This window comes from Silurus meridionalis, chromosome 8 (genome assembly GCF_014805685.1).
Source record: "Silurus meridionalis isolate SWU-2019-XX chromosome 8, ASM1480568v1, whole genome shotgun sequence".
Classification (NCBI taxonomy): Eukaryota; Metazoa; Chordata; class Actinopteri; order Siluriformes; family Siluridae; genus Silurus; species Silurus meridionalis.
Window position 1 is genome coordinate 13,152,790 of NC_060891.1, and position 15,565 is coordinate 13,168,354.

A 15,565-nucleotide genomic window follows, 5' to 3' on the forward strand; every position below is an offset into this window, starting at 1 on the left:
GTAATTGTACATGGTATTGATAAATTACTCAAAAACCTGAACACAATTGCCTGAAGGTTTTAATGTTTGCAATTTTGCACATTTGTCTCCTGCTCATTTTTAATTCGTTGTAGTGCCTCTGTTAAGAGAAATAGTATCTCTACTGGAGCAGTTTATTAGAATATATCAACATGCTGCTACCTGGAATTAAGTGAAGTACATAATAAAGTACCGATCACTTTTCACATTAGTAACTATTTGGTTATTTTTCAAGGGACATTTTCAAATTCTTAATGTGGAAAAAGCTCAACATTGCATAATGTTTGAAAAAAACCCACTAAATATCTTTATTAGTTTTAGATTTAGTTTTGGATTATTTTGTTACGTGTCACTGAATTAACGTTACACATTATGCCCAAAAAAAAAATGCGTCACCTGGGAATTATTGTTAATTAGTTGTTTAGTTTGTCATGTTGGCTGTGGATAGTGTTTATAAGGTGTGTGTGTGTGTATGTGAGAGAGAGAGATTTTACATCATTTGGTTGCTGTTTCTGAACCTGAATCTTTGTTAACCTTTTATTTACATGTTAGGTGCTTTTAGAATGTCTGCATTCTCAAATTTCTGAGCAGTAATTCATAAATTATACTTCAGAACCAAGCATGGTTACTAGAAATGAGAAAAGTTTATAAACTACTGTATATGACCTAAATATGACTACTGTATATGACCTGTGTCTACACCACAACAACATCTATGTAGTAAACAGGTATGATTCCAAATTAATTCCTCTTTTGTTGCTGTAATAAACTTCATACTTCAGGGAAGGATTTGCTCATCTGATCACAAAAAAAATAATAATTTATAAGATTTATTCAGAGACACTGAAGTTGGGTGACTCCAACCTTAGAACTTCATATATTCATTGTCCTTCATTGTCATTCTCCATGGTCATGATTTCTTGGTCCCCTTAGTTTACAGTTTGTTGAAAGAATATTAATGATTTACAGTGATGGTTAGATGTCTACAAACTTTGTTATATAATGTTATTATTTTTATCCAAGAACATTCAAGTTTCTTCCGGGTTGTATAAAAAACTCCAAAAACCTTCTCTTTTATATTGTTGCAATAAACGTTATAAAGGAGTTGCCTCTGTTCCTGGCACATGGTGATGCACCCGGAAAAGAGTATTTTCCTTTATGCGTCAGAGCTACAACAAGCCCCCTCAAGTCACGTTTATTAGACGTTGAAAAGAGTTAGTAATTAGAGCTTCGTTTATTACGAATTGTAGTTAAATGTGAAGAATGTGTGCTGCCTCGACAACTTTCTGAAGCGTGTGTTCGGCTTAGAAGTGTTCGTGCTGTGAACATGCGTAGGAGGGACGGAACCACTTTCATCACTCTATCGGAATTACACACACCGATCGACCGCTTTGCTGCTGGATGTCATTTCTTTTTTTTTTTTTTACAGCCTGCCTTTTTCGTTACCAGAACGACCACGTGCTTTATTCTCCTCTGTCCTGGTGATTTCAGTAATGTGCCAGTGTGAGTGTGTGTTTACTCTTAAGGTGCTCTTCCACACAGCGGCTTGTATTGAGCGCGTCCGACTGCATCCCTCTAACGCGACTCGAAGCGTCGAGGAGAAGCCACAAGATTGCAAATCAAAGTAAGTACTATTTCCCTAATAGGTCATTATTATTATTTTATTATTGTTTTGGTTTTCAACTGAACTGCATTGTATCAGTGCAGGTGTTTTTTAACTGATTAAGCGAAATGAAACGGAACTGGGCTGCGATCTAATTCGAAGTCAAGTGCACTTGTGTAGAAAGGAGCTGATGGACAAGTTTTTCTATTTTATATTTAAAAAAAGAAATATTTTTAGACCTTTTTTTTTTTTTTTTTTAAACACGAATCATCTATCAACCCTACTTTAAGGAGCTTTAATAAATAGAAACGCACCTTGGGATAATTTTTTAAATTTTTATAAAAGATTTAGTAGTTGTAGTGGAATACAATTAGTTAAAAACCTAAAATTAAAATATAAATTAAAAAACATGATGATCACTGAAATTATTGCGCAAAAAAGTCAGCATAAAAACCTGCTTGCGCAGCACATGGTAGTCAATGAAGAAATATGGCCTTCAGAGTCTTATAGAAAAAAGAAAAGAAAAAAAACAGGAGCTTCGAATGAGTTGCGTTGGAAAGGATGCGTTCTTGTGGCTAAAAGACCAAATGTAGTGACAAAATGGATTAAAATCTGTGAAATGAAGTGTTAAAATATTTGCAGAAACCTCTCCTGGTTTCTTAGAAGTGTGAGCTTTATACTAAAGAAGCACAGAGGTGTCAGTTCTCAGTCGCCAGTAGAAAAATCATTTCTATGACTTTGTTGTTAGAAAGCTGTGTTTGTGAAAGGTTTTAAATTCTAGTACTGCTTTTGTAGAAGAACTTGTAGCCCCTCTGCGGATCACAACACTGGTTTCATTAAGAGCAGTTGTGAACAAATGCAGTTTGTCCTGTTTGAAAGTTTACTTTCCATCCATTTTAACATGTTTGCCCAGTAAGACCATGTGTTAGACAATAGTGGATTTTCTTATCTGCCTCTGAGGAAAGAAATGACATTTCAGTGTGGAAACTTTCATTGCAGACATAAACTGATTCCTACTGCTCATCAGTGTCACCCTGCCTCTGTAATGCTTCTGAAAAATCCACAGAAACCTTCATAGTGAATGAAACTGATGAAACAGGAGCTGGTATGAGCTGCCGTGGTATGAGCTGTTGTCACAAACATAGATCACATTTTGCATGCAGTCTACTGAATAGCTAAGGGTTACAGGCCCAGCAGTGGTCAACTGGCAGTGCTGGGATTTGAATTCACAACCTTTCAATCAGAAGTTCAACAGCTTAACCACTGGGTGACCACTACTTATTCCCCAATCAATTAGCGCAGTCAATAAGATGAAGCTGTTTATTCTCAATCCGATGTTTTAAACCCCTGACCAAATCTCAAGTGCTTTAGAAATGAATTAGTATTTACATATTACTAGTATATTGAAATTAATATTAATATGAACCTGAGCTTAGAAACATGTCATATTAGAGATGGGTTTAGGAATCTGCTGGATAACATAAAGAGAATTATAGAAATTTAGTACTGTATTATAAAAGCAACAATGTGAACTATATAATTGAACCTACTTACAAATGACACATGCAGTACAGTACAAAATCCTTTTCTGTCCTGCTCCTATTTTATTTTATAATACTGTACTAACTTCTCCAGCTGTGATTTTATACCGATATAAACTAGCATGAGAACGTTGTTAATATTCTGCAAAGCACCTCAGTATTTAAAGTACTGAGTACTGTGTAGAACATGACTTTATCCTACATCTACAGCTTAGCTCTTCATTATGTCTACAGCATATAAAAAAAGTCTTCAATATCATAAATGCAACAAACATTCAGTATTTTAAAAACTGATAAATTGTTTTTTCATTTCTTTTTTCAGATTCCATGGAAAGATATGTGTGAGAAAGAATCTAGGTGCCTTTGGGTGCATGGTCCATTAGAAAGACCCATGCTGAATATGTCTGAAGAGATGATCAACTGTTCAATTAACCACAACATTCACCAAAACATCTTTTCTGGAACCTACATCCTGGTCTTATTGGTAGGATTTCCTATCAATGCCTACTCACTCTACCATGCCTGGCTGCAGCTGAGGGCTCGCAATGAACTTGGGGTCTACCTGCTTAACCTGACTGTGTCTGATCTTCTGTACCTGGCCTCTCTGCCTGTCTGGCTGCAGTACATCTTTAATGGAGATAACTGGATATATAGTGAGTGGGCCTGCAAAATCTGTGGCTTCCTGCTCTATGACAACATATATATCAGCATCGGCTTTCTGTGCTGTATCTCGATAGACCGTTACCTGGCTGTGGTCTACCCCCTCCGCTTCTCTGCACTCCGCACCATGAAAGCAGCAGCATTGGTTAGTGCTGTAGTGTGGATCAAGGAACTTGCTGTAGGTATATTCATTTTCCAGCACAAGGAGCTAAGCATAGACAAGACTAACCATTCAGTGTGCTTTGAGCACTACCCCATGCAGGAATGGGAGAAGCCAATAAACTACTACCGTTTTCTTGTCGGCTTCCTGTTTCCATTATTAATCCTTTCTGTCTCGTACTTCCGGGTCCTAAGGGCTGTCGGCAAGAGCGCAGGGACGCAGACGGCCCAGAAAAAACGCATCAGAAGCCTGGTCACCATCACCATCATCATCTTCCTGGTGTGCTTTTCACCATACCACATCTTTCTGCTGGTGCGGACAGTCATGGAAACCGATTGCTCTTTTGTTGAGAAGATTTTCTTCTATTACCACTTCTCGCTCCTGCTCACTAGTTTCAATTGCGTGGCTGATCCAGCACTTTATTGCTTTGTCAGTGAAAGCGTCCAGAACAGCATCCAACAAGCTGTAGAGGCTTGTACCCATGTTTCCTGCTGCTGCTCCAAATGCGGGAGCAGCTACAACACAGACTCTGGCAAAGCAACAACAACTAATGACAATAGCACAATTGCCCTTGTGGTCAAACTGCAGCAAACTAAGGTGGAACTGTGAAGTTATTTATTCGGGTTTGCCCATTTGCCAAAGTGTGTTATTTCTGTGTTTATTTGTCTTCATTCCATCTGTGTGTATATTTTACTTATGCCTTTTTTAGGATACATGCTTGAATTTGTCATTGTTGAACGCTTTTCTATCTGTTTCAATGATGAGTAACTCTCAGGGACCTTTAGTTGATGGTTGACATTTGAGTTTTAAGGGAGGAATTAGCCTTTTAAAAGTCAGACCAAGTCAGCTGACTAAGCCTACAGACTTCTCTTAAGGTACATGAATTTCTTCTTGAAGTTCTTCAACTTAGCAGAAAGAAAATAGATGTTTTCTTATTTGCAATATGTTTACATTCTAGTACGTACTACCTTTTAATGCATGTTTGGAATGTATGCATTGTATTCTGAGCGCACAAATCTCTAATATTTACTATAAGTTTATAGATCAGGTATACTGTATTTTATTTTTCATAATATTTAATGTTTTCTTTGATGCAGAGACATTTGTAAATATTCGTTCAGTGTGTGTTACCATACAATATCTACACATTTTGAAATCTTAAATACATTTCTTAAGGTAGGCCTCTTAGTATGTGCATGCATGTGCATTAAAGTATGTGCCTCTCCCAATAACCTTGAGTCCTTCCTTTACTTTATTTTATTTAGCTTCTTACTATTAGCTGGAACTTTTCTGCAACTGCATTAAGCAGCATTTTAAATCTGCTATATTTCAATATATTTTGGTCTAGTTATTTGTGATATTTTTTTTATGCGTTTTATTTATTTATTTTTAATATGTGAAAGAAATGACACACTGAACTACTAGTACTGCAGAAAAGCAGGAGTGGCTCATGACCACAGATTTTGGCGGGGCAGGAAAACCTTTAATAATGCCTCATAGCCTCAAACAAATTGAGTTGAGACACTATCATGCTTGACACTTGAGACCAACCCTATAAAAGGAAGTTGAAAGTCAATAAGACTTAGATGAAATAAAAAAAACTAACACATTTTCAATGAGAGAACAGATTGCTATTTAGGAATTTTATCTTTATTGAGACCAGACAGGTGTAAGTTGCATAGCTAGCTAGACAAGTAAGATAACAGTGTAGATTAAGCTAATCCATTCTAATCGAGAAAAGAACCAAAAAGCTAAGACTAAAAAGGTAGAAACTTTTTTTAACAGCAGATCTATATATATTTCCTGTTATTGTGCACCGTTTTGAACCTATCACTGGTGTTTCATTTCCTGGCTCTCACACACCAAAGACGTAGACTAGTTTATGAAGCTCACAGTAAACAAGACAGAAGGCAACTTCAATTACTTTGTCTTTTTTGATTGTGCAGATAAGAACAATACTCCATTCAAATGTGTAGAGGGTTTAATTTTATTTGTATACACTTACCACAACAAACACTGTGCTTTCGTAAAATTAATTAAACAGACGGAGTGCACGCTCTGTCGTCTGTCACCTCTCTTCACAGGCACGTAAATAAAACAACCTGAATCTCAGTGAATACTTGCCTGGCAGAGATAATAAATATATGAATAGAAAGCTTGAATGTCTACTTTAAAAAAAAATGTTTACATGGAAAACAAATATTCTCTGATTATGCAATCTGTATGAAAGTTAGAAAAGTTACAGTTTCTCCAGTATCACCTCATTAACCATCCATGTGGAAACAGAAAAGGTTTCATTTGGTGTCCTTAAGATTTACATGATTTAAAACACCATAATTACTTCAAAACCTTTACAAGAAAATTTTGTCTCCATGCTCTATGTTGAGTCTGGTCTCACTAATAATAAACATAGATTTTTATAAAGCATTCATATTTGTTCATGCACATATTGATTAGAGTATTAAAAACCCGAAAAGGATTAATTGAAGGTACCTTTAGAACAGATCAAAATGTGTAATTAAGTTGTGATTAATTGTGATTTGGCTCATGGCAACCATGTGTTGAATCGTGATTAAATATTTGAATTGATTGACAGCCCTGATGTTAATGATGTGAGGTCCAGTTACCGGCGTGACTCTAAAACAGGTAGTAGTAATGGCTACATTTTACTTAAGTACATGTCAGAGCCAAACTTATTTACTTTAACTTGAGTGAAAAAGTATAGTCACTACTTCAACTTTTACCAGAGTATTTAAAAATATGATTGAATATATTTGCACTTCTACTTAAGTGGAGGATGCGTGTATTTTTGGCACCTCTGTATGTATGTATGTATGTGTGTGTGTGTGTATATATATATATATATATATATATATATATATATATATATATACACACACACACTGTATATATAAATAAACACACACATACAGACACATATTAGTATACTTCATACAGTACAGACCAAAAGTTTGGACACACCTTCTCATTCAAAGAGTTTTCTTTATTTTCATGACTATGAAAATTGTAGAGTCACACTGAAGGCATCAAGGGCTATTTGACCAAGAAGGAGAGTGATGGGGTGCTGCACCAGATGACCTGGCCTCCACAGTCACCAGACCTGAACCCAATCGAGATGGTTTAGGGGTGAGCTGGACCGCAGAGTGAAGGCAAAAGGGCCAACAAGTGCCAAGGATCTCTCAGGGAACTCCTTCAAGACTGTTGGAAGACCATTTCAGGTGACTACCTCTTGAAGCTCATCAAGAGAATGCCAAGAGTGTGCAAAGCAGTAATCAAAGCAAAAGGTGGCTACTTTGAAGAACCTAGAATATGATATTTTTCAGTAGTTTCACACTTTTTTGTTATGTATATAATTCCATATATAATTCCACATGTGTTAATTCATAGTTTTGATGCCTTCAGTGTGAATCTACAATTTTCATAGTCATGAAAATAAAGAAAACTCTTTGAATAAGAAGGTGTGTCCAAAAGTTTGGTCTGTACTGTATATATGAAATACTGAAACTTTTTTCCATATATATAGTATATATATATATATATATATATATATATATATATATATATATATATATATATATATATATATATTTGGAAAAAAGTTTGTGGACAGCTGACTAATATTCTTATGTACTTTTTAAACATCCCATTTCATATTTAGTCCCCATTTGCTTTTGTAATAATTGTGTGTTCGGTTAAAAAGATTAATGTGCATTCAAAAAAAATCTGTTCTGATACTAATGATCTATTTTGTGTGACCACCGATTTAGAAAATGTTGATTTTCAACACAGTGACAATATGGACAAAAGAATTGGGAAGTACTATCTAATCAAAAGGATGTGGTTCTTTCCCAAACATTTACCACAAAGTTGGAATCACACAATTGCAAACTATTGTGTGATATTAAATTTTCCCTTCATTTAAACTCCTGCCACACATCAAAACCTGTTCCAGTATAACAATGGCCCTGGGCACAAAACATGGTTTAGAGTGGAAGATCTTGGGTGGGCTGCTAAAGACTCTGACCTCAACTTGACTGAACACATTTGGGATGAATTGGAGCATTGACTGCACCCTGCTTATTACCTTAGTACCTGCTTATACCAACGGCCTTGTGGCACAAATTTTCACAACCACACTTCAAAATCTAGTGGACCATCTTCTTAGAAGAGTGGAGATTATAATAACAGCAAATGAGGACTAACTGTGGAATAGGGTGTTCAAAAATGTTTAGTGTATTTAAATCATAGTTATATTTAGTGTTAAGTCCCAGTCTAGGGTAAGGCCGCACAGAGTAACTAGCTCGGGAAACCAGAAACCAGACACACTCAAAAGGTATATTGAAATTGTTGGTATATTTATAAGACAAGTGGAATTATTTACATATATACACACATCTGTACAATGTCTTGTCTCCAGGGGGGGCAAGAACAAAATAAATGTCTAAGTTAGAAGCTTCCTTACCTGAAAGAAAAGAAACAAAAATACAATGGCAGTGTTGATAAACGAAGTGAATATGTATGTGGTATCTATATACAGAAACGGTAACCAAAAAAAAGTCCAAAAAGCCAAACCAAGCTTAGGGTCGAAATACAGGCCAAAGTCAAAAACCCAAACAAACATAATTTAGCCAAGAAAAAAGCACTACTACTATACCATACCAAACAACCCTCCTCTGGTGGCTTTTCTTCCTCTTCCTTAAATAGAGGCATCAGCCTTGAGGTCATTAATTGAAGGAGGGACCAAGGCAGGCTATGGCAGTCTGGAAACTCTGGGTGGGAATGGGACCCAGACAACACAACATACACAACAGAATACAGGCACAGAAACATAAAGGATGTAACATTAGTCACTGAAATACAATATTTCTTAAACTTAAAATTTTTCATGACACACTTTAGAGTTGTTTAACATCTAGAATGTTAAGTGGCAGCTTTAGATTTTTAGGTTAAGTGGCAGCTTTAGATTTTTTAGTTATGACAGAAATGATTCATCTTTTCTTAACATAACCTTCAACCTGTTTCTGATGAGTAAAACATTAATAGTTTGAACATTACCTCAGGTATGCAAACTGTTTTAGTAAAACATGATTCACAGGATATCCCTTTTGTGTAGGCAAACAATCCACTTTAACACAGATAAACCAAATCAAAACTTCTCTTATTAAGAGCTGTATAAAATAATTCATAGGCTACAAGGTATCTGACCAACACTAATTTTGCTTGCTGCCACATTGTTTAGGTAAAAAATGGTCCAAACACCCAGGACTCCAAAGTAAAGTCTATGCAAGGGGGATTTATGTGTTTAAGAAGTTGGAATGTCGCTCTTGTGTCCCGTCTCCTCCCCAGTTTGAGCTTTTCATCTCTGTCTGTTCAAGAATCTTGTAAACCAAAATCTGAAAGCTGAATTGCACATTGGAAGTGGGTCAATGCTAATTCGGTTGTATATTTAGTTTATTCAAAATTCAGGTGTATTTTGCTGTATTATAAAGCAGTTTGGAGCAAAATATCTCAACAAAAATCCCAGTTTAATTACATTATTTTCTGAAAAAGGATTTTTAAAAAAATCCTAAAATAGCATACTCTAGTTTTAAATAATGTGTCTTTTAAGTCAGCGATTAATGTTGTTAATGACCTCTTCTTCTATTGTTTACTTCCGTTAGGAGTCGCTACAGTTGATCATCCGTCTCCATATCACTCTGTCCCCTAAATCTGCCTCTTTCAAACCTTAATGTAATTAATGATTGATTACAATGTAAATTAAAATTTAACTATTTATTTTGATGTTTTCAGAGTAAAGGGCAGGCATTGTTGTGTGTTGTGTATGGACTGTATTGTCTGTGTGCACACAGACAGGGGGGATAAGGGGGAAAGAAGGGATCCACTCTATGCATTGAAGGATGCCTCTATGCATTGAAATGCATAGCACAAATGCAGAGCAGCTTGTTTTACTTTTAGAACACAAGCTTTTATTTATGGCCGTGCAATCTTGGCATGTGGCACCATTTATCATGAATGGTAATTGCTGATTCAGGTGGCGTGGGTGAATCAATAGTTTGTAAAGTTGGCAGAAATTTGGCAAAGAAATTCTAATATGTTAGGCAATTACAGCGAGTTACCTACTAGCTACAATTAAATAACTAAAGAAACGTCCCAGGAGCGACATACCATATTGAATAAAATGTCTCTTTGTATCAGCTTCTGGTGATCAGAGGAATTACAAGAACATTTTCATTAATATCTTTGATGTATGTGATTTGAAATTACAGTTTTGAAACATTCATGATTACCTAAACTTATTACTGCTTGCATAGTTTTATAAAAAAATTATATTTCATAATGTGAGTCAATGAGACTGCTAATGACTCAGGAAAATCTGGTTCATACGATATATGCACAATTTCAGTGTCAATCTCACTGCTTTTACTTCAAACCATGATTCATGGAAAAATACAGAATACTCAACTGATTTAAATATTAACGTATCTTAAAATCAATCTAATAAAAAAACTAGGTATAGGCAAAAACAAAAGAATTGCACAGTGACTGACTAGTAGAAAGTTCTATGGACAGATGAGTACCAATTTGACATGTTTGTCTTTAACAAAAGAACTTGTAATGTAAGTCATAGAACAGAAAAGATGTTACCAGCCTGCCTCATACCACATATTAATGTATCAATATTTTTAATTGTAATAAAACATCAGATTAAGATCAAACTAAAATACCTGTATTAAGCTTATTTCTACGATTTCTGTTTAACATTAGATTGTTTTAATTTATTTATTAATTTTTTTAAAACAAATATTTTATTAATTAATTTCTAGAAAGACGTAAGAACATCTGCTCACTGAACAGGAAAATTTCAAGCTGGAAATAAAAAATAATAAAACCCTATTTTTAAAGGGTGTCATTTAATCACTGAATTATGTGAACATGAATAGGAACCTACATGAGAACTGCTATGTGGAATATTTCTCTCGCAGCTTTAGGCAATTTATGTGTTTTGAAATATCTTGCAGTTGCAACATTACGTTGCTTTCACTTAATGTTAGAGAATTCATTTAGATCATTTTAACAGAAATTATTTATTAACAGAACCATTCATCTCCGGGGATTGATATTGTTCACTATGGTAGAAAAGTGTTTAACGTATTTTCTGTTCACACACTTGTTGATAGATGATTATGATAAAGGGGAAGTTGAGGCCTATTGTGCAAGATAGCACATTTGCAAACTAATTCTAACTAACTTCAACATTTCCTCTGGTTTTTACCAGAGGAAGTTTAAAACAGACATGAGAGGTCACATATGCAATTGTGACATACTGATACTGTGTCTAGGCCACATTTTATTTATTTTTTCATTTACATTTATTGGTTACTCATGAGATCAACTCTTAGACAGGTCATAATACAGTGCATAATACAGTGCATCCAGAATGTATTCACAGCGCTTCACATTTTGTTATGTCACAGCATTATTTGCAGCATCTACAGAGATGTTTAAGTCTGGGTGTTGGCTGGCACACTCAAAGACATTCATGGAGTTGTCCCGTAGCCACTCCTTTGTCATCTTGGCTGTGTGTTTGGTGATGTTGTCCTGTTGGAAAATGAACCATCCCACCAGTCTGAGGTCCAGTGTGCTCTGAAGCAGGTTTTCATCAAGGATGTCTCTGGGATTTGCTGCATTTATCTTTCCCTCGATCTTGACCAGTCTTCCACTGAAAAAATTCCCCACAGCATGACACTGTCACCACCAAGCTTCACTGTAGGGATCGTACTGGCCAGGTGATGAGTGGAGCCCGGTTTCCCCCAGACATAAAGCTTAACTTTTGTTTCATCAGACCTGAGTATTTAGTTTTTCATTGACTAAGTCTTTCAGGTGCCTTTTGGCAAACTCCAGTTCAGCTGTCATGTGCCTTTTATAGAGGAATGGCTTCTGTCTGGCCACTCTACCATACAGGCCTGTTTGGGGAGTTCTGCAGAGATGGTTGTTCTTCTGGAAGGTTCTCCTCTCTCCACAGAGAAATGCTGGAGCTCTTTTAGAATGACCATACGTTGTGTCGATGTAGCTTCCTGTGTTTGACTTGTTTGCCACGAGTTCCGTGTTTGTATTTCTGTTGGGGTTTTCAAATTTAAAACTTTTAAATTGATCTTCTTTTTCCTCCTTTAATAATCCTAAACAAGGCTGTGGAGAAATAGATCTGCGACCTAAATGCAAAGCATGCTCAGCTATGAGAGCCGAAAGCGGCACTGAAACCATCCTGGGAGGACGCTCGCTCGTCCCAGGTAAATTCTTAGGTTGAGCCCAATGCTCCCAGCACCTCAACTCCGCAAGTTTCAATTACACACACAGCCCAATTTATAGAAACCGTGTCTATTTCTCGTCTAGTAAAATTAATAAATAAATACACAAGATCCAGAAATAATCTTATTACAGTTAAAACTGAAAAATGCAAGATAAGCAAACACTAAAAAGTTCTAAAGTTTGGTCTTTTAAACATTAGATCACTTGCACCAAAAGCACTCATTGGAAATTAGATCACAGATAATAATCTCGATGCACTCTGTTTCACTGAGACCTGGATTAAACTAGGTGATTATAAGGGTTTAAACGAGTCTACAAGATCAGGATATGCTTATAAACATGAGCCCTGTCAGACTGGTCGTGGGGGTGGTGTGGCTACCATTTATAGTGCCCTTCTTAATGTTAGTCAGATATTAGGATTCCGGTTTCAATAATCTGAAGTGCTCGTTCTTAAAGTTGTACTTTCAGACACACATAGAAAACCCCTACTATCTCTCACTCTGGCTACCGTGTACAGACCCCCAGGGCCCTACGTTGATTTTCTTAGAGTTTGCTAATTTTCTTTCAGACCTATTGATCAATTTTGATAAAGTGCTGCTTGTAGGAGTTTTAATATTCATGTAGATGATGCAAATGATGCCCTAGGACTCATTTGTAGACGTATTAACCTCTTTTGGGTTAAACAAAACGTCACCAGACTGACTTATCATTTTAATCACACACACTCGACTTAATAATATCCCACAGAGCAGACGTCACTGATATAAATATTTTACCCCAGAGTAATGACATCACAGATGATTATCTCATACTGCACACACTACCGGTATTAATATTATTAACTCCTCACTATCTTTAGGTCATGTCCCTAAACCCCTCAAGTTGTACAATGTCTCATTAAGAAACCTAATTTGGTTCCGAACACACACTAACAAATTACAGACCCATTTCAAATTTTCCAATTATATTTAAGATTTGTCTAAGATTGTGTCTGTTCCTGTGTCCAGTTCTGTTCCTACTTACAAGAGAACAATATATTTGAAGAGTTTCAGTCATGTTTTAGGCCCCATCATAGCACAAAAACTGCTCTAGTTAAAATCACTAATAACCTGTTTTTAGCTTCAGACCAAGGCTATATCTCTCTGTTAGTTTTGCTAGATCTAAGTGCTGGAATCGACACCATAGATCATGATCTTCTCCTAGATCGCTTACAAAATTACATTCTAGCTACATTCAGGAACAGGCATTAAGCTGGTTTAGATCCTACCTGTCTGATCGTTACCATTTTGTAGACTTAAATGAAGAGCTATCCAGGGTCGTGCAAGTAAATTATGGGGTGCCACAAGGTTCAGTTCTAGGACCTCTGCTTTTCACAATATAGATGATTCCCTTGGGAAATATTATTAGAAGGCATGAGATTAGCTTCCATTGTTATGCTGATGATACCCATCTATATATCTCATCGAAACCAGACGATACAGCTCAATTGGCTCAGATAACTGAGTGTGTCAAAAACTTTCTATCATTTAATTTTGATAAGACAGATTTTTTTAATCGGCCCAAAAACCAGTACACAGAAGCTCCAGCATTTTAACTCGGATTTAGAAGGATGTACTGTAACTACTAGTTCAACAGAAAAAAACCTGCAAATTATTTTAGACAGCAACTTGTCTTTTGACAATCATATCAACCATGTTACAAAAACAGCCTTCTTCCACCTTAGAAATATTTCTAAGTTAAAAAACATGTTGTCTGTATCTGATGCAGAGAAGCTCGTCCATGCTTTCATGACTTTCAGAATAGACTATTGTAATGCATTACTAGGTGGATGTCCTGCATCATTAATAAACAAGCTAAAGTAAGTCCAGAATGCAGCAGCCAGAGTTCTCACAAGGTTGAGAAAATATGACCATATAACCCCAATCTTATCATCCCTACACTGGCTACCTGTTAAGTTTCAAATTAACTACAAACTACAGCTACTTACTCACAAAAACACTAAATGGTTTAGCTCCCATATATCTATACAGTCTTCTAACACGCTACAATCTGTCACGCTTCTTCAGATCTCGAAACTCCTGAATTCTAGTAATTCCTAGTATAGCAAAGTCCACTAAAGGCATTAGATCATTCTCACATTTAGCTCCTAAACTTTTGAATAGTCTTCCCTACAGTGTTCGGGGCTCAGACACACTCTCCCAGTTTAAGTGCAGATTAAAGACGTATATTTTTAGCAAAGCCTACACATAACACACATCATATCATAACCTTGTGCTCCAGAACATCTGATCACATGCACATTATCAACTTGTGCTGTTAATATTATGAACAGCAGCTACGCTAATTCCTCTCCACTGCTTCTCTTTCTCTACCCATCCCGAGGCATCCTGAGGTTGCTCCAGCCCCAGTCACGTCCCACCTCATGAAGATTGTGGATTATGATAATGATCTTAAATTCCAGATCTTATGTTAATTCTCTCTCTCCAGTGTTCTGTACTGTTTAAAGATTTAGAATCACACTCTTGATGTCACCCAAATGAGAATGGGTTCCCCTTTTGAGTCTGGTCCCTTTCAAGGTTTCTTCCTCATAAAATCTAAGGGAGTTTTTCCTTGGCACAGTCGCCACGGCTGCTCATCAGGGATAAATACACACTGTTCAACTTAACTGTTAAATTCTGTAAAGCTGCTTTGAGACAATGTCTGTTGTGAAAAGCGCTATAGAAATAAACTTGACTTGACCACCACGGTTCTTGATCAGCTCCCTGACTAAGGCCCTTTTCACTGATTGCTCAGTTTGGCCCACTCTATGAAGAGTCCTGGTGGTTCCAAACTTAGTCCATTTACGGATGATTAAGGTCACTGTGCTCATTGGCACCTTCAATGCTGCAGAAGTTTTTCTGTACCCCCTTCCCAGATCTGTGCCTCGATACAATCCTGCCTCGGCGGTCTACAGACAATTCCTTGGACTTCATTGCTTGGTTTCTGACATGCACTGTTAACAGTGGGACCTTCTATAGACAGGTGTGTGCCTTTCCAAGTCATGTCCAATAAACTTAATTTACTTCAGGTGGACTTCAATAAAGTTGTCGAAACCCATGATCAGTGGAAAAAGGATGCACCTGAGCTCAATTTTGTATGTCATGGCAAAGGTTATGAATACTTATGTGCATGTTAATTTTTTTTCTTTTGTTTTTTTATTTTTAATACATTTGCAAAGATTTTAAACAAACTTTTTTCCAGTGTCATTATAGGGTC

The 15,565-nt window shown here is 36.4% G+C and overlaps 1 protein-coding gene across 1 annotated transcript; it reads left to right on the plus strand.

Annotated features, from left to right (window-relative positions):
* Positions 1-849: 849 nt before the first annotated feature.
* LOC124389782 (ovarian cancer G-protein coupled receptor 1) lies at positions 850-5,214 on the plus strand. The gene is made up of 2 exons (XM_046855269.1): positions 850-1,642; positions 3,485-5,214. Exon 2 carries the CDS (start codon positions 3,500-3,502, stop codon positions 4,589-4,591), a length of 1,092 nt encoding a protein of 363 aa, XP_046711225.1. The 5' UTR covers positions 850-1,642; positions 3,485-3,499; the 3' UTR covers positions 4,592-5,214.
* The last annotated feature ends 10,351 nt before the right edge of the window (positions 5,215-15,565 follow it).

Bases quoted from the DNA above. Each gene is read 5' to 3' on its own strand.
- LOC124389782 (XM_046855269.1), top strand. From the start codon at position 3,500: ATGTGTGAGAAAGAATCTAGGTGCCTTTGGGTGCATGGTCCATTAGAA.